The sequence below is a fragment of the Notechis scutatus genome, chromosome 3 (genome assembly GCF_049901735.1).
Source record: "Notechis scutatus isolate UNSWTSFEM ecotype Mainland chromosome 3, rNotScu1.2, whole genome shotgun sequence".
Lineage (NCBI taxonomy): Eukaryota > Metazoa > Chordata > Lepidosauria > Squamata > Elapidae > Notechis > Notechis scutatus.
The window spans coordinates 185,755,851-185,780,845 of NC_142011.1; the positions used below are offsets into that span (position 1 = coordinate 185,755,851).

Sequence of the window (24,995 nt, forward strand, 5' to 3'; positions counted from 1 at the left end):
GCTGGAAATGCAAAAAAAAAGAGGGAACTTTTTTCCATATGTGGTGGTCCTGTAGAGAAGCTCAAAAATATTGGCAGAAAATTAGAAATTGGCTGGAAGAAATGACAAGAGAACAGATCGGATTCAAACCAGAGTCCTTTCTGTTAGGGATCTTTGATAAACAAATATCAAAAAAGTGAAATATATAATAATACACATTTTGACAGCGGCCAGATTGGCTTTTGCACAATGTTGGAAGCAGCCTCATGTTCCATCAGAGGAGATGATCATTCAAAAAATTTCAAGTTGTGCAGAAATGGACAAATTAACTTTGGCATTAAAAAATAAAGCCACTTCAATATACTACAACAGCTGGAACTGCTAGTACAAATGGATAGACCAAAGATAGACTTCACACTAAAAGGCAAAAGAGGATAGGATAAATCCATAGTAATGATACACAGATGTATGTAAGGATTAGGGGTGCGTATATGGCATAAAATAAGGATAAAAAGAGGTCTTACAAACTGTTGAAGATGAGAATGTTTTTAATTGTTTTCTATTTTTTTCTTTCTATTTTGTTCTCCCTTTCTTCTTTTTCTCTCTTTCATTTATGTATGTGTTGTTGGTTTGTTTTAATTGTAAAATCAATAAAATTTATTTAAAAAAATAAAATAAATGTTCAATTATTTCTGAAGTAAAATAATCATTAAAGTAAAAATTTCAGTATATTTTTGAGAATTCACTTTATATCCTTTTTTGTTATTTTGTTTTTGTTTTAAGATTTGGATCTAGTCAGACTTCCCTTGAATATACTCTTTCTCTTATAAGGAGACTCCTGTTGAGAAAGATTTGCAAAATAATTACAAATAAAGGAAGTATTTTGGGATGTAATGAGAAAGATTATGAAGGAAGCCAAGCAAGATCCTTTTGAAGCTCTAGCCTTGGCTTCCAGTGGGACTATTATGGATTCTTCCAGTTACTCAGTTCTACGGGGGATTTCTATAGGATCCCAGATCTCTTTCTCTGACTTCCCCCCAAGCAAGATCTACAGGTAGTCCTGACTCACCAACAGCCATAGGGACTAGCAACTCTGTCACTAAGTGATGCTGGTGATTAAGTGTCACCATGCCAACTTACAACATCAGTACAGGTGGTTGTCATTAAGCAAAAGAGCCTTAAGCACTGTGACCACAATTAATGACTTCCTGCCAGCTTCCCCACTGACTTTGCATGTCAAAAGCTGGCAGAGAAGGTCTCAAGTGTTGATCACGTGACCACAGGATGCTGCAATTGTGATAAATCAAATTGCAATCACATGACCCCACGGGCACTGCGACAGTTGCAACCTTGAAGACTGCTTGTAAGTCTCTAGTTTCAGCACTGTCATAAGTTCAAATGGCCACTGAACAAGCGGTCAGTAAGTAAGGACTACCTGTATTGAGGTTCTTGTTTCATTTTTCCTCAGGTGATGAACTTCAGCCTCCAAGATTAGCAATGAGGAGAAGCACTGAGCTCAGAAACAGAATGTCAAATGACAGATTGTTTCTCTTATGGAAGGGAAGATTTGGCTTGCAATATCCAAAACAGGTGAGATGTTGCTTGTCAGGTTGGTTGTGGGAACCAAGCAACATTCACTTCCATCATCATTTAATACTTTCCCCCTGGTTCATGGTTGCTATTTGTACCTACTATAAATATTGCTTTTGGTTGAGGATTGTGGAGGAAAGTGAGTTTCTTCACCTCCCCACTTCAGTATTTTCCCCCGCAAGCATTGAAGTTAAAGTTTTTATTATGGTGGGTTTGGAAATTGAGTCATGTTGTTGGATTTCTTTTCTTTTCCTGCTGGTTAGAAATGTTTCACTGCTTTTATCCAAGCAACTTCTCTTGTCTGAGCACGTTAGTTGGGGGACTCCATATATGTCCTTCGGGGTGGTTTCATTGCTCACCTGAATAGGCTTATTAGGTGAGTAGGCAGAGAGTTATTGGGATGGATATGTTACATGTGCGATATTACTTCACAACATATGATACAAAGCCCTGTTCTCTCCAGCCTTCCCTTCCATTATGAATAGAGGTTTTATAGTATTTCTGAGCTATGATCTACCTACCTCTGCCCCCTTCCAATTGGTCTCCTAACAGTGCAGTGGCCTAGAAGTGGTCCTCTCACCTCACAATCAGGAGGTGTGAGTTTGATCCTAGGTGGAGGCTAATATTTGGAATAGACTCCCTTGCTCGAGCAGGGAGTTGGACTAGATAACCTCCAAGGTCCCTTCCAACTCTGTCATTCTATGTCTGTAGGCCATTTGACGTGGGTTCACTAAGCTAACAATATTTTAATAATATTTTGATTAATGGGTCATATGCATACAGCACTTAGCAACTCTCTGCAAATATAGAATTACATTCCTGGGAAAATTCACAAGAATAAGGATTCTTAAAGCAGTTTTCCCTAGTGCAGGCTGAATTACAACATTGTGTGTGATGTGAATTCTATTCCCACACACCTCAAAGGCAGACATTTAGAGAAAGCAGATTTATGGAGAGCTGGCATCAAAAGGTGTTTTCATCTAGGTTGTTATAGTTCAGCAAACTTTCAATGTCTGTTTCATTATAAAACATTGCTCTCTGTGTTAAACTCTTACAGTGCCAGAAATCAAGTATAATAAATGAGTAGTCCTAAATAGGGAAAATGCCATTTGTAATGTGGACTTTTTTTTCCGTTTCACTTCTGCAGGATTTGGATCAGATACAAAATAGCTGTGCTATTTTGAGAGTTCATCTAACTTTGAGTGATTCACAATATTGTTTAACTGGAATGTGTAGTGTTAATCTGGTCTTCTCACCTTCTCTTCTAATTCTCTTGCTTTTTTATGTATCTTCTTTTCTCTTTCCAAGCAAGGCAAAATAGCCTCATCAATCAAATTACCTCGAAATTCACAAAACATTGGCCAAAATTTAAAGAGAAGTGCAAAAATAGTCATCTGAGACAGGGAAATAGAAAAGGATGTCTTAAAATGCAATACTGCACAGAAACAAACACTACTGCAGACAATTAGAATATTTGCCAACGATAAATGCTTCTAATGCATAGCACAAACTCCCAGCATTATACATATTGCCTTTTAATATTTTACTCCAGACAGGCACATGCTTCCCATCAAAATGTGTTTATGGTTGATGAAAAATTTCTTAAACCACAGTTTCAAAGTGTTTCCTTAAAAAATTATAATGTCTTGCATTAATAAAAACATTAACTGGTGAATTGTTTATGTTTTTAATGAGGTTTCTAAAACCAACCAAACAAATTACATCAGAAGTACTTTTAAATCCAAATTGTTGTCTGGAATATTCAACTTTGACAGATGAATGGTGCTTCTTTTGAAACTTTACTTAAGTTTTTACCTCCAGAAAAGTTTTAAAACAACATTGCAGAACTAGTGAGGTTTTTTTGAAGGGATATAATCTTTTTGCAAGAGATATTATTTCCTTTACAATACAGATACAAAAGAGATATGAAAGTACAGGTCGTACTGGACTTAAGAACCCAATCGGGACCAGAATTTTTATGGCTAAGAAAGGCACTTGTTAAGTGAGTTGTGCCCAATGTTATGACCGTTTTTACCATGGTTGTTAAGCAAATTACTGCAGTTAAGTGAATCATATGGTTGTTAAATGAATCCAGCTTTCCCCATTGATTCTGATTGTCAGAAATCAACTTGGAAGGTTGCAAATAATGATCACATGACCCCGGAATGCTGCAACCATGATAAATAAATGCGTATTTCTGAGCCTCTGAATTTTGATCACATCGGAAGGCTGTGATGGTCGTAAGTGCAAGAACTGGTGATAAATTACTTTTTTTCAATGCTCTTGTAACTCTGAATATCGACTAAATGAACAGTTGCAAGTTGCGGACTACCTGTAAAATCAGAGATTCAAAAATTCACTACATGGATTTCCGGAAAATTAACACAAGGTAAATATAGAAGATTTGTGTAAGTTTATCTTTCTTCTTTCTTACTAGCCTAGCATCCCTATCAGTTGCTGTTTAAGAAAAATTGTAATACACAATTGTCTCCTCCCTGTCAGGCACAAACTGAGGGATGCAATGAGAGCCATCACACTTTGCATGATCTGTTCTCTCAAAGAAAGCTGCCATTTTAGTTTTTGAAAGTTAATTTTATTTCCTGTCAGAAGCTATTTGATGGAGGAAGGGAAAGGAGCCATGTGTCCAAGAGGATCTCTGGACTATGAGCCAACACCAGCTGGGAGGCCAAAAAGACTCGGGCTGGCTCCTCCATGGGGAGAGAAGGGAGAGAAGCAAAAACACAATTAGATTTGCAAGATTTTTTTTAAAATATAGCTGTCAACTTTGGAAGCCATATTAACACCAGAAGCTTCCACGCTGCCACATTCTTGAGTTTGGGAAGTTGGGAGGGGGGATTTCATGGAGCGTATGTATAATAAAAAGACATAATAGCATTCTTCTTCAAAGTCAAGGTCATGTTGTTCCTGCACCTGGCTGAGGAGTGGTTAAAGGGATGTCTCAAGTTGGAACGGATTGTGATTGGGGCATGTGATGGAATGATGGGTGCAGAGGGTGGATTTGTAATTTTTACTTATTGGAGGAAAATACGGAACTTTCAGATTTGGGTGTGCCAGTGTACCTATTCTAATAAAAGGAAACTTTGAGAAAATGCTTGTCTCTGAGTTTTTAATTGGAGTTGGGCTTTTCTGAAACCCTGACATTAGCATTAGTAAAGTGTGTTTCTGTTCTTCTTGTGAAGACTAGGTTTTTGTGTTTCCTGGTCTGGACAACCTTGAGAGGCTGATGCTACCCCAGAGAAGTCAAACTGTAATTCCCCAGTACCAGAAATCTTGGGGACTCCAATACCAATAAAGCCCAATAGTTTATGCAGGGACCATAAAGCTGTATTTGTGGGTTTCTACTAATTGATCTTTAAAAGCTGGCTGGTGGAAGGATACAACACTCAGGTACATTTCATGGTAAAATGATGAATGAATTATTAAAATATATTTTTTAAAATTAATAATTTTACCATCAGTAGTCAACAGTATTTTTTGTAGCTTTTTTAAAAAAGATACCTTATTTTGTCTATAGAGCAAATTGCTATCACTCACACTTATGCTTATTTTTTTTAAAGAGGAATAGTAACAGGAGTATATAATTGGATCCAATGGCATTTTAATTTTTTAAAAAAATAATAATAAACTGCTCTTGTGCACTGCTGACATATATTCAGCACATATCTAAGATCTCTGTATTTTGTATGTATATGTACACAGAGAGACAGACAGTAGAATGTACTATTCTTATCAAGAGTTTCTTGAGTAGTGCATCAAACAGCTCTGAAAGATCATATACTTTCTAGAGTATTCCTTAGGAATCTTGAGAAATTACAGTTGGAAATGACCCTCAACAATATTTGAATGTGACAAAATCTTATGTACTGGTACATTGACTTACGACCACAATGGAGCCCAAAGTTTATATTGTTAAAGGAGATGTTTTAAGTGAGTTTAGCCCCATTTCACAGTCTTGCTTGCCACAGTAAGTGAATCACCACAGTTGTTAAGTAAGCAACACAGTTGTTAAGTGAATCTGGCTTCCCCATTGACTTTGCTTTATCACAAGGTTACAAAGGGGAATCACATGATCTCAGGATACTGCAACCGTCATAAATACAAGCCAGGTGAAAGTACCTGAATTTTGATCACGTTGGACCTGAGGGATGCTACAAGGGTGATAGGTCAGTTTTTCCAGTGCCATCGTAACTTCAAATGGTCATTAAATGAACTGTTGTAAGTCAAGGACTACCTGTACACAGATGGCATCTCTATGCATATCTTGGATCCTATTTTTCATTTTTATTTTTAATGCCCTAATATCAGACTAGAGTGTGCCAATCCAGATTCTGTAATAGGGACAGCTTTGTGCCCATCATGTTCATTCGTAAAAACAATTCTCAATCTACACAAAAGGCATAACTACCCACAAGGCTTATTCCTGTACCTGTGCTTCTCTAAACACATATGGGCCTAGCTCTTTCCTGTGTTCAATGATCTTTTGGGCTTGTTCCTGAGGTATGTCAATCTGAAGAGCAGGTGGAATGGCAGAATTGATAAAGCAGTTGATAATGGTTGTGATCTTATCCTGAATAATGGACTCATCGCAGTGAGAATGGCACAGGTCCTGAAAACAAAGAAACAAAACATTCAGAGTATAGATACAATTACATAGTCAACATGTACATCAGTTTTCCTCAACCTGATGAGTTCCAGATGTGTTAAGATTGAACTTTCATAATTCCCAATCTGTATGGCCAACAGCTGGCGGGACATTCTGGGAACTGCCATCCCAACATACCAGGTCAAGGAAAGCTGATGCAAATTATTTAGAATTAGATAGTTAGCTTGATTTATGTCTAAAATACAATTCCCTAGCCACTCTTCAGGTTCTATTTCTCAAGCCAGCTCACTTTACAAAAATTTCCCAGGGAACCATGTCAGAATCAGAGTTTCAGTGTGTGAAAATCATCTTTGGTCATCATCACCTACTTCAGTTTGGCAAGAACCTAAAGAAGTTCCTCAGAAAAAGATCTCAGTAGTTAGGCAAGTTCAAAGTTTCTTAAGGAATCAGATAAAAACTCCTTTTAGAAGGGAAGATCTCACTCCTTTTGGACTAGCTCTACAATCATAATTGTTAAGGACACAGAGAGAAACATCTAACTCTCAGAAGACCTTTTACGGTGCTCATGGCCAATAGGTGACCTTTAAGATGTTGTATGAATTATAACTCTCAGCCTAAGAAAGATGATGAGCAATGAGGGTGATGGCAATGTGTACTTCAGTAACATCCAGGGTTTTGTGTCTACTAATTTAATATCATTTAGCCATATTATACCATTAACCATATATTTTGATTCTATGCCAAGCAAGTTCTGGTATTAAATGATAATATTACAAACGGTGTGTGATAAATATGTGAATTTACTACCACTCCAATACATGTAAGGGGCGTGCATAAATGCACCCTCGTGCCTACTGTCCCTGTCCTATTGTCCCCATTTATCCATACTTATTTCCTGTATTCTTACTCATGTTTATACTTATACCTATTATCTTGTAAGCGATTGACAAATAAAATAAATTAAATAAATAAATAAAGATGATGAATTGACACTAGTTTCTCACAACACACACAAACACACCTTATTCACCTATTTTGAGGCTCTTCTGCATAGTTAGTTACACTGATCTACTTTTCTCTCGTTTTTGAATTTAGAAGGAAACATACTGACATAAATTGCACTGACTCTTTGGCTTCCTGTTATTGGGCCTCAGCAATGAGGCTAGGCAATGTCACCGCCCCCTCATGCAGTTTAATATAGGGAAGTTTCAGGGCAACAGTCGATGGATTCCCAGCTATTTTTCCCCTCCCACCCCATATCACCTAGGCCAGGAAGACCAGCCCCGGTTATCTCACTGAACATTGGGTGGAATTGGAGGTTCAATTCTTAATGATTATGGTTCATCGCATACTCAGCCAGCTGTTTACACTAGATTTGGCTTCTCACGTCCTTCCCAGGGGCCTGGGATAGGCAGATGCTGTGTTAAAGGTATTGTCTCAGGATGTAAGCTGCTCCAAGTAAAGCAGCCTTTTGCAATTGACCAATGGTGATTTTGTCAATGCCAATGGTGTTCAAATGGTGCTCCAGTTGTTTTGGGTTTGCCCCCAAAGCACCTATCACTATTGGTACGACTTTTGTTTTCTTTTGCCACAAATGTTCTACTTCTATTTGTAGGTCATTGCATTTTGTGACTTTGTCCAGTTCTTTCTCTTCTAGTCTGCTGTCTCTAGGTGCTGCCATCTCCACTATCCTGACTTATTTCTCTTTCTTGTCATCTGTTTTGGAGTCCTACCAGTTCTTGCTTACAGGTAAGTGGAATTTCTTGCAGACATTCCAATGCACCATAGCTGCTACTTTGCCATGCTGCTGCTTGTAGTCAGTCTATATGATTTTTTTGCAGCAGTTAATTAAGTGATCTATTGATTCTTCAGCTTAATTGCAAAGGAGACATTTGTTATCTGTTGTTGTCTTATCAATTAGTTATTATTATCATCATCATCATCATCATCATCATCATCATTAATTTTAGCCTTACTTTTTTATTATTTACTACATGGTTCTGATAATATTGCTCATCCTCTTAGCTTAGGCCCAGTCTTTCTATAAACTTTTGAACCAGGATGATTTTGAACTGGTGACTCTTGAGGAAATGAACAGGTTTCTTGGTGATATTAGTTTGGTCATTTATGTACTGGGTTGGGTCCCTCCCAGTTGGATCCATGCCATGGTATTCACCCTATTGAGGCAAGGAGTGATTTGTTCCTCCAGTCTTAAAGGAGGCGAAGATGTGTCATCTCCTCAAAAGACCATCTTTAAGCACAACCATATTAGATATGTTTTTTCCTACCACCAACCTTCTGGACATAAAGATGACCAGACAGCAGCTGATGAAAATCCTGGAGAAAACTGATTATCTAGACCCATTTCTATCAGATTTCAGGTTGGGCTTTGGCAGCTATGACCACAAGGGCCTTTGCACAACATCAGCTGGTGTGTCACTGCAGAGCTCAATTACTACCTTGAAGACCTATAAAGCTGCACATGGTATAGGGCCTGGTTATTTGATGGATTGATTGTCTCCAGTGGTGTCTGATTGGCCACTTTGGCCCAATAGAGGGAGCACACTCAATTAAACAGTGTCAGCTTTCAGGACTAGAAACATACTTTCTCTGACATGGCATATGCCCTCTACAATAAAGTTCCTCATGAAATGGGGGTCACCTGAGGGCATTTCAAAGGACCTTAAAGACTTGAATCTTCTCCCAGGTTTTGGGCTAGGACCCCGTGAGGGACGTATGGCATCTATTTTAGATGTTGACTAGATTCACCATCTGTTTATGGTTTTAGGTAAATTGTTATTTTTATATTAACTTGCATTGTGAGCCATAAGAGTCAATCTGAACTCAAGTAGCACCTGTACTGAATGAATGAATGAATGAATGAATGAATGAATGAATGAATGAATGAATGAATGAGGGAGAAGCACACTTTTCTAACTTTTAGGTGTTTCAGACAGAGACTAAAACCTGCAAATACAGATAATTGGAATTGTTTTCATATTGCATCAGGCACTGTGTATATATTCCTTGCTTTTAGCCAAGTTCAACATCCCAAATGTTAATAGCAGCCGTGTTACACAGTAAACAATTTGAATGTGTGCATAAGATTCACTAACTCATAGATAACATAACAATGAACAATTAACTCAATTTTCTGAGCCTGCACAGCATATTGAAATGCCAACTAAGCACAGAAGATGGCCTCACAGTCACGATGCCAGATCAAAAGTTTATAAATTGCCAAACAATTGCTAAACAAAATGGGCAGTTGGAAGTTTAGGCTAGAAGGTCAAGAGCACAGCAAACAGCAGAGAACAAATCAATATTTCATTATATGCTTAGCAACCATTTCAATTCAGTTCTGGTTCAAGGACTTATCATAGTCTGCCATCACAATGTAGATGCTTTTATAACATGATACCAAGGTTAAAGCAAATCCTGGAGGGAAAAGGAGGTCAAAGCATGGGAAGGAGGGATCAGGTGAAGGCATGTTCCAAATTTTCTAGCCACAGTTGGGAATTGCAGTTTGGTTATTATACTTGCACAACTAAGGACTAGAACTACAGAATGGATCAGGGTTCCTTGCCAGAATCTTTATCTTATTTGGCAAAAGCCACCGTATCCTATCCTGGATTGAATATGACAAGCACTGTATGGTTAAAGTAGCCGAGAGACTGCCATCTAAACTGGGTAGTAGGCTCAGACCTGATTATGAAGTGAAGGACTAGCAAAAAATTCCAGGAGTATAAACTAAACAAAGGGGAAGGAGTGGGATATTTGAGAAAAAGGTATGTAGTCACCAAGATTGTATTTCAGTATTTAGCTAAGTAATAGGACAAGTCTCAAAGAGTCCAGGAGTCAGTATCTTTAGATCTCTTATTTTGAAATGATTCCAAAGTAATGCCATAGCTTTAGACATAAATGTCCTGGTTGCTGAGTAACTGCATTATTTCCATTCCTTAAGTGCTGTACCTTGTATTTCTGTACCTCCTGCCAGAAAATCACTCCATTCCCCAATAAATCTCCTTTCAGGGACACAAAGTGTTGAAACTTAAGAGCTGTGATGGGATTCATCAGAGCTTTACGGAAAGTAATTATTTCCTGAGACGAAAGCACCCAATTCTTCTGATGCTGTTGAAAGGAGGGATGGGGAAAAGAAAACACACATTTTACAACACAATAACACAAGCATTACTAGGGCAAGCTGTCTGATGCTTATCTCTGCATTGACCCCCAATGTTCAGTAGTTCACTGCATAGACGCAGTAGAATTTGGCAGCCAGTGTTTCTCTCCCAGTCTTTTGTTTGATTTGGGCAAAGTTTCTCTGGAAGAGACAACGGGGAAAAAGGAAATGACTAATAATGATTTAGAACATATGACTGTGCTGTAAGGTATGAATTATGAATAGAAAGGGTAAAAGTTTGAAATTGTTTAGAAACACGCAAGAATAATCACAGACCACGGAAGGTGCAAGTTTAAAACTTCCCTGCCCTGGACAGGACAGTCTTGTGGACAAAAGCCACTCTAATCAACTGTCATAAACACAGACAGGCACTGAAAGTTTGTTGTGAAGGCCACCAAGATCTGGGTCTTCCCATCAAGAAAAGGGGAGCATGGAAGCCAAGTACGAAAGAATAGGCAGACTAAAAAGAAACTGAAAGAAATCAAAGGCAATGAAAAATCTAAATGCCACTGCAGATCCTACCAGCACAGTTGAAGGAGTCATTTTTAAATGACACAAGAGATCAGGCAATAGTTTGTAAAGAAAATTTGAAACATGACCTCTCATACATTTCTCTTGCCTTCTTCCAAGGTTTTTGAGAGACGTCTTTAAAAAGGAAAAATACTATTAGAGGAATGGGGGTAAAATCTCTTGAAGGGATTCCTTGCACACATGATGCCCCTCCTGAACTATCCCTCAGTCCTGCCTTCCTATTTAACCTGCCTGTATCCCCTGGTACTGCACTCCCTGATCCTGCCAAAACAAACAACTACAGGGGAAAAAAACCAAAACAAAACCATTACTGCCAGGGGTAGGATTCTGGCAGTTACCCCCATTTAAATCATGAGTCTCTAGCCAAACTTCCAAAACTTAAAAAAGGATTTATTGGGAGTTAACATGCCAGCACTTTCCGGGTGTAGCCAACTCTGAGATACATAATTCATTGTCACCCTTGACCCTGTTTTTCCCCCCCACCCCTGGGTGTATCGTAATTCATATTCTCCAATGGGACACATCCATAGCCAAGAGTCATCAATCATGCTCTCCAGTTAGAATTTTGTGTGGCAGAAACTTCAGTCACCTAGTTTCTATCTTTGAAAACATTTATGGAATGCAGTTTCGGTTTTGCAAGCTGCAAAGGAAGCTCCCCCTTCCTTTCTGTTGGCAACTCTAAAAAGACCATGGAAATATTTTATGAGTTGACACCAGGTCAATGGTGTTCTCTGAGCTTGGTTGTTTCCTTGAAGACATTTCATTACCAAACTAGGTAATGTCATTAGTACAGGTAATCCTCAACTTACAACTGTTCTTTTAGCGAATGTTCAAAATTACAATAGTGCTGAAAAAAGTGACCATTTTTCACACTTACAAGCATTCAAGCATCCCCATGGTCATGTGATCAAAATTCAAATGCTTGGCATCTGACTCATATTTATGACGGTTGCAGAGTCCCCAAGTCATGGGATCACCATGTGCAACCTTCTGACAAGCAAAAATCAATGTGGAATCCAGATTCACTTAACAACCAGGTTACTGACTTACTGACTTAATAACTGCAGTGATTCACTCAACAATGGAGGCAAGAAAGATCATAAAATGAGGCAAAATTCACCACCATTGGCCCCAAAATTTATGTTGCTAACTGAGATATTTCTTGAGTGAGTTTTGTTCCATTTCACAGCCCTTCTTGCCACAGTTGTGAAGGGAATCACAGCGATTAAGTTAGTTACATGTTAAGTGATTCTGGTTTACCCACTGACTTTCCTTGTCAGAAGGTCATACAAGGTGATCACATGATCCCAGGACCATCGTAAATGTGAATCAGTGCCAACTATCTGAATTTTGATCACGTGACTATGGGGATGCTGCAATGGTGGTAAGGGTGAATAATGATCATGTCACTTTTTTCAGTGATGTTATAACTTTGAATAGTCACTAAATGAACTCTTGTAAGTCAAGAGCTACCCGTAGAACCAAAATCACAAGGAAATCTCCCCCACCTTCAACATATATAAAGAGTTCGCTGTTCTTTGAGATTGAAAAAAAGGAAAAGGCCAGAACTGGTCTGATATATGTCACAAGGCTTTAAGACATTTAACAATCAATATGATCGTCATGTGACAATATAGCTGTAAGTGAAACAGACTCCATGCGATATGATTAATTCTGCTCACTTTGCTGCATTTTTTTATGAGTGCATTTAATCACCCTCAATAATAAATTATCTTCTAGATGGTAAAAAGCAATATTTTGTTCCAGTTTCCTGGATAAACAAAATGTAGTTTATACATTAAATTAAAATATATAGTCATGGCAAACAATTAAAAGTAAAATATCAAAAGCTTACATCTTTATTCAGATATTGTCCATACATTTGTTAATTGCACTTGTAGTCACAGAAATCGGAAACAAACTTTAAAAAAAAAGACAACTGGAATTTCTTTCTTTCTTTTTAGTTTCTGACTCCAATTGTGCCAATTCCAACAATAACAGAGACTGTGGCATTTGCATTAACTTAGTTTTCTTAATTTAACATGAGGCAATGCTACAGATACAGCATCATGAATGCAATACTATAATGACTGCTCTTACCCAACACCAGCTAGGCCAGGGGTATCAAACTCAAGGCCCATGAGGTGCTTAAATCTGGCCCTTGGGCTCAACCTGGAAATAGCAAAGGACCAGCCCTCAGTGCCTCTGGCAGCCAAAATGGGGCATGGGGCCCACATGTGGCCCCTCGTACCCCATTTTGCCTGGCATGGTACTACAGGAGATGTCCATCCCATCTCCAGCCCTCCCCCCGCCAGCCCGCGAAGAACTACAATACTGGTCCAGCCCTCAGAGTAATCCAGTTTGACACCCCTGACTTAGGCGTACTCTCCTGTTTTTGTAAGGACTGCATTGCTTAGAGGATGATAACTCCATATTATACCAAGTCCCAAGTAGAAACAAACACAACTTGCCTTCCATGGTTCTTGTTTCTTTTCCTGTTCCTGCATTAAAATGTCTTCTTCTGCCTCTTCCATTTGTAGCTGAAAGCAAACACAACAAAACAGCATATTGATCACGTGCATGGATATTAATAGTGATGTTGAGGATATCTTCGTTCCTTGAAGGATATCCTAACTCTGGTCAAGATTGATTAAGCTTCCCTTAAAGAACGAGCTTATATTTTCTTCAATCTGGATGGTCAAAATCTTAAAATTTGAAGCTAATGAGGAAAAGGCATCCAGATTTATTCCTGAAATGACATGGGCCTGAATAGACCACTGCTGAAAAAGAACAGCTGCCTTAGATATACTAATACATTTTCCCTCAAACTATTATTCCTCCTAGTCAGAAAAGTAATCTGATACACTGAACACACTTTGAAGAAATGAAAAAGAACAGAAAACAAAGCCAGGCTTAATCTCCCAACTCTACATCCATAAAGTCAGTGAAGTGAGGCCTCTGCAGATTCAACAGTTTTCCTCTTTGGAGTGGTACCAAGTTAAAAACTCCTTCTTATTCAGTAGATTCATTGCACCATCGAGCCAATAATTCTTTCCTACACTCAATGAAAGGCCTGGTTGATAGCCAGACAGGGACTCCATCTATTTTACTATCGTGCAGAAGAAAGGATCAATACAGTTCTTGATAGAAGACAGTGCCCTAGGTGGGAGGATGAGCAACAGCTGCAGTGTGAGAAAAAGTCAGTCTGAGCATGAAGGAGCCAGCCTGTTGTCTTCAGAATCGGCATTATTCTGTGAGCTTCCACATGGACTGAATTGCATTTGTGCCTCAGTGAAGGAGGGACTGTGGATGATGGAAAGAATCTTGCAATGATCAAGGTCTTTACCTCCCACCAGCAAACTCTGGAATGCTTGCCAGATGTAGAGGCCCAGCTTCAAGAGCCACTTTCATTTTCAGTGGCTTACAGGAATACCCACTAAGGGAAGTCAGAAGAAAAATTGCCTACCAAGTCATCTGTACTGTCTTACATGCTTCTTATGATCATTGATTTTCAGGTGATCAAGTACTCTGAGGTATTCACAATTCAAACTACATGTCACTAGAGTGCCATATAAATTGTTAACGTATTACCTTTGGTGTTTTCCACGTTCCCAAGTTTTTATGGGTATAAAACTGTGGCAACCACTTATTCTCTAATCTCCTCTGGGCGTACTTTTGAATGTCTAACAAGATTACAGGACAAACGTGTTCATGAAGTACTTGCCCCCAGCCTCCACGTGACTTCATCACCTAGTAAAGACATCCAGGGGAACCACAAAATGGTTTGAGAGTAAAGCAAAGTCAAATCAGTTTTAGATTACTGGGCAATTACTAAGGCAAAACAAGTGAGGAAAATCCAAAATTCATTTGAAATGGATTGATTTTTAATTTGAGGCACGCTGTGCACTGCCTTCACTCTAAAGGTCTTCTTTATTTAGAATTCCATTCAAAATATATTCTGCTATATTGCATGATGAGAAATATTTCATTCTTGGCAAGAAAGAAAAGAGTGCCTCAAATTACTGAATGGTTCTAAAATTAGAGAATTTCACCCCTACTTTAAGAGTGGCTTTTCAGAAAAAAAAATTAAAAATTCCAATTAAAGCAAAACTTAGATCATTAAAACAATAAAGCAATTATTTCTAAAACAGTTAAATAATAAAACAGATAACACAGTTATGGAACTTAGATAAACAAATATTTGTTGAGCTCCTTCCTAAATTGTAACCAAGAGGGGGATTGCTTCAGCAATAATGGGAGACATTCCCCAACTAGACCTTTTAATGCAGAAAGAAACATTAACCAGAGATGCTCAATATATCTCTGTCAGGACCAACCAAAGTTGCCTCTTTGATGATCCAGAAGTATAGAGGGGATGTTTAGGAGGGGCAGTCCTGTAAATAGTTTGGTCCTAAACTATACATGATTTTAATCCATCATATGGTCTTTGTTTTATAGCCCAGTGTGTTTTGCATTAAAGAAGTCCTTCTTCAGAGCTACTGTGTCTATAAATCAACTTCAGCTTTTTAAGGGAAATAATTTCCACTGTAATAGAGTTTTCATAAAATCCCTTAATTACTTTCTATTATATACAGATAAAGGAATGTGAACTCCTTACTAGATAATCTGTCAAATCTAGGGCAACATTTGCATCTGTTGTCTTCCTTGTAAGTTGGTATACCCCAGTCATCATGTCAGGCACACCTAAGCCTTGCTGAATGTAAATGATGGAGGTTGTAATCCAACTCAGTGTAGGAAAGATGGTATAAGCATAGCTTCCACTTATGTGGAAACAGCTATTTTCATCTACAACTAAAATGAACATAACCTACATTGATAAAATGCACAGGTGTCTATAAATTGTCATCTAAAAGAACTTTTTGTTAATATTATGCATAAGAAGGGCAAGAATTACATTTTATATGTCTGAGATATTTGAACTCATTTATGCACATTTACTGTATTTCCAAAACATAGACATACAGTATATAACTCCAGGCCCACATACTAGGTAATATTAAACATATTTAATAAAAAATATGCTAATTTCAGCAATATTAAAAGTAGGGGTGAAATTCTCTAATTTTAGAACCATTCAGTAATTTGAGGCACTCTTTTCTTTCTTGCCAAGAATGAAATATTTCTCATCATGCAATATAGCAGAATATATTTTGAATGGAACTCTAAATAAAGAAGACTTTAGAGTAATCAAAAGCCAACAACACACTTTCATGATTTCAGAGTGAAAAATTATTTGCCTGCTCAGTAAATAGACCATGCCAGGGGGAGAACTACCAGATCCTGAGGAAATGAAGGAAAATTCATATATTTTTTAAAATATTAATTTGCATATGTTTTATATGCATATTCATGTTTATAACATTTTCAACTATGTATATATTCATTTGCCAAACATTTTAATCTCAAAAACCTCAGCTTATATTTTGATTCTCTAATATTTATCTATATATCTAATATTTTGAAGTAATGTGTAATATTTTTTTCATCATTTTTATATAAATCTTACACATATTCATTCCTCTACAAGTGAATTATCAGTACATATAAGATAATAACTGTTGCGGGAAACACCTTTAAATATGCATCCAACATTCCTATGGAAGTCCATTAAAAGGAATTTATTGAGAATAGGGACTATGCTATCTACTGAAGAAACTTGTTCAACGTTATTGATCTTCTAGAAAGGCTTCTAAGAAGTCCATATTCGCCAGTGTCTATGGAAATTTCTCAATCATCCAAGTCATGGTTGTTCCTAAGGTGCTTTCTCTAGAAGGCAACTGGATTTTCTTGGGTTTCTGTTTTGAAAATGTTTCACTTCTCATCCAAGAAGCTTCTTCAGTTCATTTCAGTTCTTCTTCAGAACTGAAGAAGCTTCTTGGATGAGAAGTGAAACATTTTCAACCCTTCCCCCCCAAAAAAAAGTCCAGTTGCCTTTTGGAAAAAGCACATTTGGGACACATTAGCCAGTGCTTACATTTTAAGTCTTAAACTGAGCTACCATATCAAGACAGGGTCAGATTATCCTATTCTGGATACATTATGTAAAGATCTAACTCTTTGGAGAAGATTGTAATGGTGGGAAAGGTGGAAGGAAAGAGAAATGGATGACCAACAGCAAGGTGGATGGGCTCAGTTACAGTGCTGATGGGTAGACCTAAAGACCCAGTTAGGGACAGATGGTCACAGAAAACTGATCTACGTGGTTACTATGAGTCAACAACAACTTGATGGCACAATCGCTGAAATCAACATTGTCATCAAATACTTCTGCTGCCATCTAGTGGTCATCCGGATTTTGCAGCCCACATTATGGTAGTTTTATTCTTGGGAAAACATTCATTTATATGGAACAGTATGTACATTTGCAATCTACTTAATCTGTAAAGATGTCATTCCCTGCTTCTGTGGGGCTGCATTTTGACAAACAACAACTTCTACATAGAAGCCTGGTTTTATTTAAAGGGCATCCAATTAAACAAAAACACAATGCATATTGGCCACCAGGAAAAATATAGCTTAGTACTAAGTGCTCAATAAGATGTGAGAACTAACCAGCACCATCTTCTGCTAACATTTTAAATGCAGCCAGTTACCTGCTCTTGTTCTTCTTTTGTTGCTGGGCTGTCAGGTCCAAAGAAATATTTCTTGTTTAGATATTTCTTTTTAATGTCTTTAGATTTTTCATCTCGTTGTACTTTATTTTTGTGTAACATTCTTCTGAACTGCTCAATGTCTATCCAGCACAGGAGGTCCACACTACAAAAGAAACAATATGTTTTTATCACAGCATCATAAATATTACTTCAGGCCAAGGATGGACGAGATTGGAGGAGATGGTCACCATCCACCATCTATTGACATCACCAGAAAGGGCATTTCCCCCCCCCTTTTTTTTTTTTACTGTTTTAGGCTGAAGATGAAAACAGGTACAAAAGGCCTTTAGCAAATAAACTATTCCTATCCACACCTTAAATTACCCCAACCCCGTCCTCTGAAATCACCATTCTTCTAAGTGGGTTCTATTCTTATTCATAATTCTTCAGGCATATATCCAAATGAAATTCTATAATCTAAATAAACATGGATAGAATGGCACTGAGTAATTATTGTATGCAGCAGGAACTTGGCCGCTCAGACCAAGCAACTCTTTCATATACCTACAGGAGCCGTGAAGATTGACAAAGGTGAATTGGCAACCTCCACAAGCTCTCTAATAGGATAGATCACTGGTGATGTCAGCAGCTTCTACCAACTTGTCCACTTTTTCAAATGTATGGTATTATACAAAATGAAAGGAAATCCCCATGTAAGCTACCTGGAATTCTTGGAGGAAAGGTGGGTATACAAAGCTAATAAATAAATAAAATAAAAAATAAAACTGATGAGGTTGACCTCTACTGACTATGGATGCATCTATGCATCCTTTGCAATAACGTGGAAGAAATTTGTCATACCTTCCACAGGGATGATTTTCAACTCTCTGGTCCAACTATTTAACCTGGGATTCCTGTTTAGCTTCCAAACCTGGGTAAGGCCTGCTACAGGCTGTTTTGCTGCCACGTATTGAAGGAATGGGATTATAGAAGAATAAAAAACAGCAGGGACAACATTTTCCTGATTTTGCTAATCTCATAAAAATGTAGGAGGGGAGGTAGCTGATTCTTGGATGGGTGACCATAAGGAAAACCCAGGAGGACTATAAATTAGACTGGGGAATTGCAAAATATCCTTTTGAATCTTAGTATTTGTTTTTTTAGTATTTAGTATTTATTTTATTTGTCAATCACTTACAAGATACAGGTATAAAAATAAATACAGTTTTGAATACATGAGATAGATACATATAAGAAAAATAAAAAACAATAGGACAGGGATGGTAGGCACAATTGGTGCGCTTATGCACGCCCCCTACAGGCCTCTTAGGAAGGGGGTGAGGTCAATAGTAGACAGTCTAAGGTTAAAGTTTTTGGGGTTTGGGGAAGAAACCACAGAGTCAGGTAGAGTATTCCAAACATTGACCACTCTGTTGCTAAAGTCGTATTTTCTGCAGTCAAGTTTGGTGCGGTTAACCTTGAGTTTGTATCTATTGTGTGCTCTTGTATTGTTATGATTAAAGCTGAAGTATTCATTTGCAGGTAGGACATTCCAATGTATGATTTTATATACTATATTTAGATCGGATCAGAGGCGGTGTAGTTCTAGGTTTTCTAGGTCTAGAGTTTCAAGTCTGGTGGCATAAGGTATTCTGCAATGAGTAGAGGAGCGGAGAACTCTTCTTGTGAAATGTTTCTGGACTTTTTCAATTGTGTTAATATCAGATACATGATATGGGTTCCAGACTGATGAGCTGTATTCAAGTATAGGTCTAGCAAATGCTTTGTATGCTCTAGTTAGTAGTGTGATATTACCAGAGAAAAAGCTACGTAAGATTAGGTTAACAACTCTTAACGCCTTTTTGGCTATGTAGTTACAGTGGGCTCTAGCACTTAGATCATTTGAGATGAGTACTCCAAGGTCCTTGACAAAAAAAAATCCTACCACTGCCATAAGACCCAAAAGTCTCCTTCCTTTGTTTCTACACTGCATGGTGGACCAGAGGACATAGGTCTTACATAGTACAAAGAGCAGGGATTTCTTTCTTTGAAAGTAATTGGCTCATTTACACGTTCCATTTACTATTCCAACAGACTTCAGATTTTAAAACTCTTTACTTCAGCCCAAGTAAGTTAAGCTTGGAAACTACTTTATCTAATCAATAAAATGTCATGTGCCTTAATTGCACACATGTTACAGCTTTGCGAAACGTTAATTCACAGATTTGGTTCAGCATATCTCTAAATTGAGCCAACTTTCCTACTGCTTTAGAAAATGGAATCGAACGGTCAGATCTGAAGAGAAAGGATTGGGAAAACCAAACCAAATCGAAAACAATGCTGTAAATTGAAATGTCATGTTTAACTGGTTTTTTTTTCAAACTGATTTGAATTGTTACATTGAATTAAATTGGTATTTCTAAGTGAATCAGGTATTCAAACTGAGCAAGAATCAATTTCCACAGGCTAATAGACATCACTGCTAGATTGATCTTATTGCAGAGGTCCTTCAGAACAAAACAAGGTTGAGAAACTTATATTGCTATAGCAAACCTCCTGGCTTATGTAGGCTTTACAACTGTAGCACACCTTTCCAGAATTCTTGTAAAATCTCATTAAAAGAGAAATACTTTGCACTGAATTCTGGATGCATGAGATAGCAAAATTTCTTCCATTAACCTAACTTGTCTTATATTCCTCTTTATTCTTTGGGACTGGACAAATGAACCAGAAGAAAGTATATCTATGGATACTGTATGTTTAATCAGTGGATGGAAATGACAAGAACAGAAGCTGGAATATAATGAAAGTTCTAAATGTGCCTGGAGCCAAAAAAATTTTTTTAAAGATGGAATTTGGAGAGGGCATATATGAGTCTTTGGCACTCATACCAAAGGTGATATTCAGCCGGTTTGGAACAGTTCTAGAGCAGTGGTCCCCAACCTTTTTTGTACCAGGGACCAGTTTCAAGCACAAACACTTTTTCAAGGACCGGGGGAGAGAAGAATCGGAGTTTGGTGGTTTGCTTGCAGATGTTTCATTACCTGACTAGGTAACATCTGATGTTGTTACCTAGTCGGGTAATAAAACGTCTGCCAGCAAACCACCAAGTTCAGGGAGCGCCTCGGCCCTGCCTTCCTCAGCCCCATCCCTCAGGTGTCTCCCTCCCTCCCTCAGGTGTCTGCCTCGTTCCTCTCTCAGTCGCTCTCTCACTCCTCCACCAGCCCAGGAAGAAACTGCTTCAAAGAAGCCGGGGGTGTGTGGCTTTTCCTGTCGCCGCAGCGCCTCCGAAGCGCCCATTTACCCCCCGCCCGCCCGCGCGCGCGTTCAATCCACAGTGCTCCGTTCTGCCTGCCTGCCTTCATTTCGGAGCAGCTTGCTGATAAAAAGAGGCGAATAGTTATTATTCTCAGCCGAAGCTGCTCCCAAACAACCAAACAGGCAGGCAGGCAGAACGGGCACTGAATTGAACCGCGCGTGGGCAGGCGGGTGAGGGTAAACGGGCGCCGGAGGCGCTGCGGAGACAGGAAAAGCCACCACCCCCAGCTTCTTTGAAGCAGTTCTTCCTGGGCTGGTGGAGCAGCGAGAGCGACTGAGAGAGGAACGAGGCAGGAGGAAACCGAAGCTGCTGAGCCAGAGAGCAGGACAGGCTTCGGTTGCTTCCTCCCTCCCCTTCTCTCATTTGTGTCCTTGATCCCCGATCCCAGCAGCATTCACCGAAGGCGAAGAAAGCTGCCATCTTTTTTATTTTTTTTTCTTTGCGGCCCGGTACAGAGTGCTCCACGGACCGGTACCGGTCCGCGGCCCGGTGGTTGAGGACCCCTGTTCTAGAGAACCGGTAGTGGAAATTTTGAGTGGTTCAGAGAACCAGCCAATACTGTCTCTGACTGGCCCCTCCCTCTTCTATTCTCTGCCTCCTGAGTCCCAGCTGATTGGTTGGGTGTTCTTTTGTTGCCCTTCACAGAAGAACGGAGCTGGAAAGCAGGTTAGTGGGGTGGGGAGGGAATGGAGATTTTGCAGTATCCTTCCCCTGCCATGCCCACCAAGCCATGCCCACCAAGCCACGTCCACAGAACTGGTAGTAAAAAAATTTGAATCCCACCACTGATTCATACACATCTCATTCTTTAAAGAAGTTAGCCATTCAAAATCCACCAAGCATTGAAGAGCCTTGCCATTTCATTGTCATATCAATGAGGTAAGATATAGAAATTATAAACATTACTAGTGAAATTGGAGTTCACAATAGGGCCAGTGGTGGGATGCTGCCGGTTTGCACCGGTTCTACCGAACTGGTAGCTCTGGCGAGCATTTGGCCCCGCCCACCCACCCCCACCCTTTCGTGTCCTATATTTTCTTGTTTTCTAGCTCAGCTGATTCACGCAGCAGAGCAGATTCATGCAGCAGAGCAGCACTGTTTTACTCACCAGCGCTGAATAGAAGGTAAGCTTTGAAGCATCAAATTGGCGATTTTTGAATGTGTGCGTGCACAAAGTGTGCATTAGGTGCATGCAAAGCGAGCTCTCATAGAACCGGTAGTAGAAAAAAGGTTGAATCCCACCACTGAATAGGGCCACTCGATAACAGGAGAAATACCTTGCTGATTGCTGCTCAAGAAAAATACGGAATTGTTCCAAATCTAGCCTGTTGTTAACCAATTTCATAATGGAGTATGATTTGTAACCTTCAGGATACTCCTGTTCAATGGATTCTACAAGTCGAATAGACTCAGATTTCTGGAGAACTTCTTCAACTGCCAAAGCCTAAGGAAAAAGTTGTACAAGATAACGCTCAAATTTCCTGGTTTCTTAGCCCACAAAGATATGTATTTCTTCTTTGTTTTATGCAGTTTCATTGTTTATTTATTTATTTGATTTGTCAATCGCTTACAAGATAATAGGTATAAGTATAAACATGAGTAAGAATACAGGAAATAGGTACGAATAAATGGGGACAAAAGGACAGGGATGGGAGGCACGATTGTGCACTTATGCACACCCCTTAAAGACCTCTTAGGAATGGGGTGAAGTCAATAGTGGATAGTTTGAGGTTAAAGGATATTTCAGGATCAAAGATTAAACGACACCTCTGTCGGTCCAGATCTGTGACTGGGTGCATTTGATTAAAGATAATATCTGAATAATCTCTTGTCACTAATAAATGGCTTTATGACTACAAAAACTAGGGTTGTGTGAATATCTATATAAGAAAAAAGATTATCTATTCCTTTTTTATATCATCATCCTAATATAGCATTGGCATCATGACAGTTGCTGGCATTTTAAAGGTATATAGCCTCATGGCTCAAGAGAAGATAATGTATTGTTTCTCTCAACACAAGATATGAATCTAGGTCACCATAGCAGATATAGCCAGAAAATGGGGACATGACTTCTAGAAGGTGATCTGCATATTGCACATATGTTGCCTATAGCACTATTTCAGAGCCAAATTGTTGCTTTGAAAATGGTCCATTTTGTAACATCATGCTTTCAAAGCACATTTCTTAAAGGAAACTGGTATGTTCTGTTCCATTGTCCTCCTTGCAATGGACTTCTTTGGTTACATTTGCTGGGAATTAGGAGGGTTGAAGTTCAACACATTGAGAATTTCCAGAAGTCTGCCTTAGGATATGATTTAACAGTATAACTATTTGCTTATTGCTAGAGAAAGGAGAACAGCCATGGGTTTTTATGATAAAAAATACCATCATACTTACTACTATTCAGGAATATGCCCAGCATGTGTTTTATGGTCTATTGTATGAAATATTGTTAACTAGTTGATGCTCTATCAGTGTATATGTGAGAAAGAGCAATGAATGTAGCATTAAGATGCCAATAAAATCTAGTGAGCCCTACAAATCTAGTGAGCCCTACAATTCATTTCTCACTACTTTTAATATAAAGCTGGAGGTTTTTGCTTTTGGGGTGAGTCACCAACTGCTTACATTTAATATTAATTCCTCCAAGTTCATAGAAAGAAAACAATATTCATTTGCATTTGATAATCAGATAAAATTTCCCCTGTATTGGAGTTGTATGTTTATCATCCCATATTCTTTCCTCTATCTTATCAATTAGTAGTAACAGCATTAGTAGTATTAATAGCAATAGGTCAAATATTGTTGGTTTACACAGCAAGTCTTTTCTAGTGACACACTCACTATAATTTTGAAGCCATGCAGAAATTGGCAGGTACGTTTGTAGATTGAAAGTTTGTAATATAGAACTGCATCCTGTAAAAACTTCATAAATTTCTCAAGAGACAGATTTGTTGCCACAGAGAAGCACACAGGGTTAAGCACTAAATATGAGGCAAGAATAAGGATGTTGCTTTTGTTAAAAGGTGCTTGCCTTTACCTCATCCTTCTTGGAAATGCCCTCTGCCTGCAAATCCTTCAGCTTTTTTAAGTACACAGAGTCCAGCTGTCGAATTTCTTCCACCAGCTCCACCTAATAAAATAATAACTTCTGTCATCCACCCAGTACATATTATAGAAAGAAAGACGAAGGGGTAGGAGAGGAAAGCTGCCAATGACAGTGGGTAGAAAAGAGCCACACTTGCCAGGAACAAGACAGATGTTTAAGAGACATATCTCTGCATGTTGCATTGCCCACAGATCAGATGATTCAAGAATATTTGCTGAAACAGCTAAAGCAACAAATATTGTATGCATCCATTTGGCTCCTCCAGAATCAAGAAAGACATGCGAAGTTGCTTCTGATAGTTTCTTTTATTGAACTTTATTCATCATGTTTCCCCGAAAATAAGACCCAGTGTTATTTTTTTTGGGGCCGCAAAATAAGCATCAGGTCTTATTTTTTGGGAATGTCCTACCCGCTTACCTTAGGACCACCGCAGCCAGGCCTCTCAAGTTCCAACACCTGTCGTGCTGTTGCCTGAATTCTTCTGCGTCCGCTCGTGGCCGCTTGTGGCCAGATGTTGTATGGCACATCACGCCAGTGCTGCTGCTCACAGGAGGAGGCCACCTAGTGTGTTGTATCATTGCACGCTCGAGCGGCAACACCATTGTGATGTGCCACACCAATGTGTCATGTGGTATCCAGCTGTGAGCCCCGCCCCTACCCCCACCCTAGTTTGATTTGATTTTTATGCATGTGCCTCACCCCATCTTATACAACCAGGTGTGGGCGGGGCTTAACGAGGGCTTAGTTTGGGTGTAGGGCTTATATTAGGCACAGACATGAAAATCGGGCTAGGGCTTGTTTTTGGGGTAGGCTGTATTTTTGGGCTGGACTGTATTTTCGGGGAAATACAGTATAGACAGAAATCTTCCCAAACTAAAGCAACTATTTGCCTCACTGTAGATGTACTCTGGGAATTATTAAGGAGCAGCTGTTTTACCCAATTCCTCCAGACCAAACATTCCATACTTCGCCCTCTGAAATGCAAACCCTCCCTCCTGGGAATCCAGACTACATTCCATCACAGAATCTCACTTAGGGAGAAA

At 38.9% G+C, this 24,995-nt stretch overlaps 1 protein-coding gene across 1 annotated transcript in view; it reads right to left on the reverse strand.

The window, feature by feature from the left end:
• RGS22 (regulator of G protein signaling 22) overlaps positions 1 to 24,995 on the reverse strand; it is a 93,427-nt gene that overhangs the window by 6,712 nt on the left and 61,720 nt on the right. Inside the window, exons 17-24 of the mRNA XM_087962044.1 lie at positions 23,884 to 23,976; positions 22,118 to 22,284; positions 17,522 to 17,684; positions 14,499 to 14,657; positions 13,370 to 13,447; positions 10,166 to 10,318; positions 6,017 to 6,196; positions 2,826 to 2,963 (exon numbers count right to left, since the gene is read on the reverse strand). Coding sequence (XP_087818170.1) covers positions 2,826 to 2,963; positions 6,017 to 6,196; positions 10,166 to 10,318; positions 13,370 to 13,447; positions 14,499 to 14,657; positions 17,522 to 17,684; positions 22,118 to 22,284; positions 23,884 to 23,976 — 1,131 coding nt within the window. The remainder of the gene's footprint in view (positions 1 to 2,825; positions 2,964 to 6,016; positions 6,197 to 10,165; positions 10,319 to 13,369; positions 13,448 to 14,498; positions 14,658 to 17,521; positions 17,685 to 22,117; positions 22,285 to 23,883; positions 23,977 to 24,995) is intronic.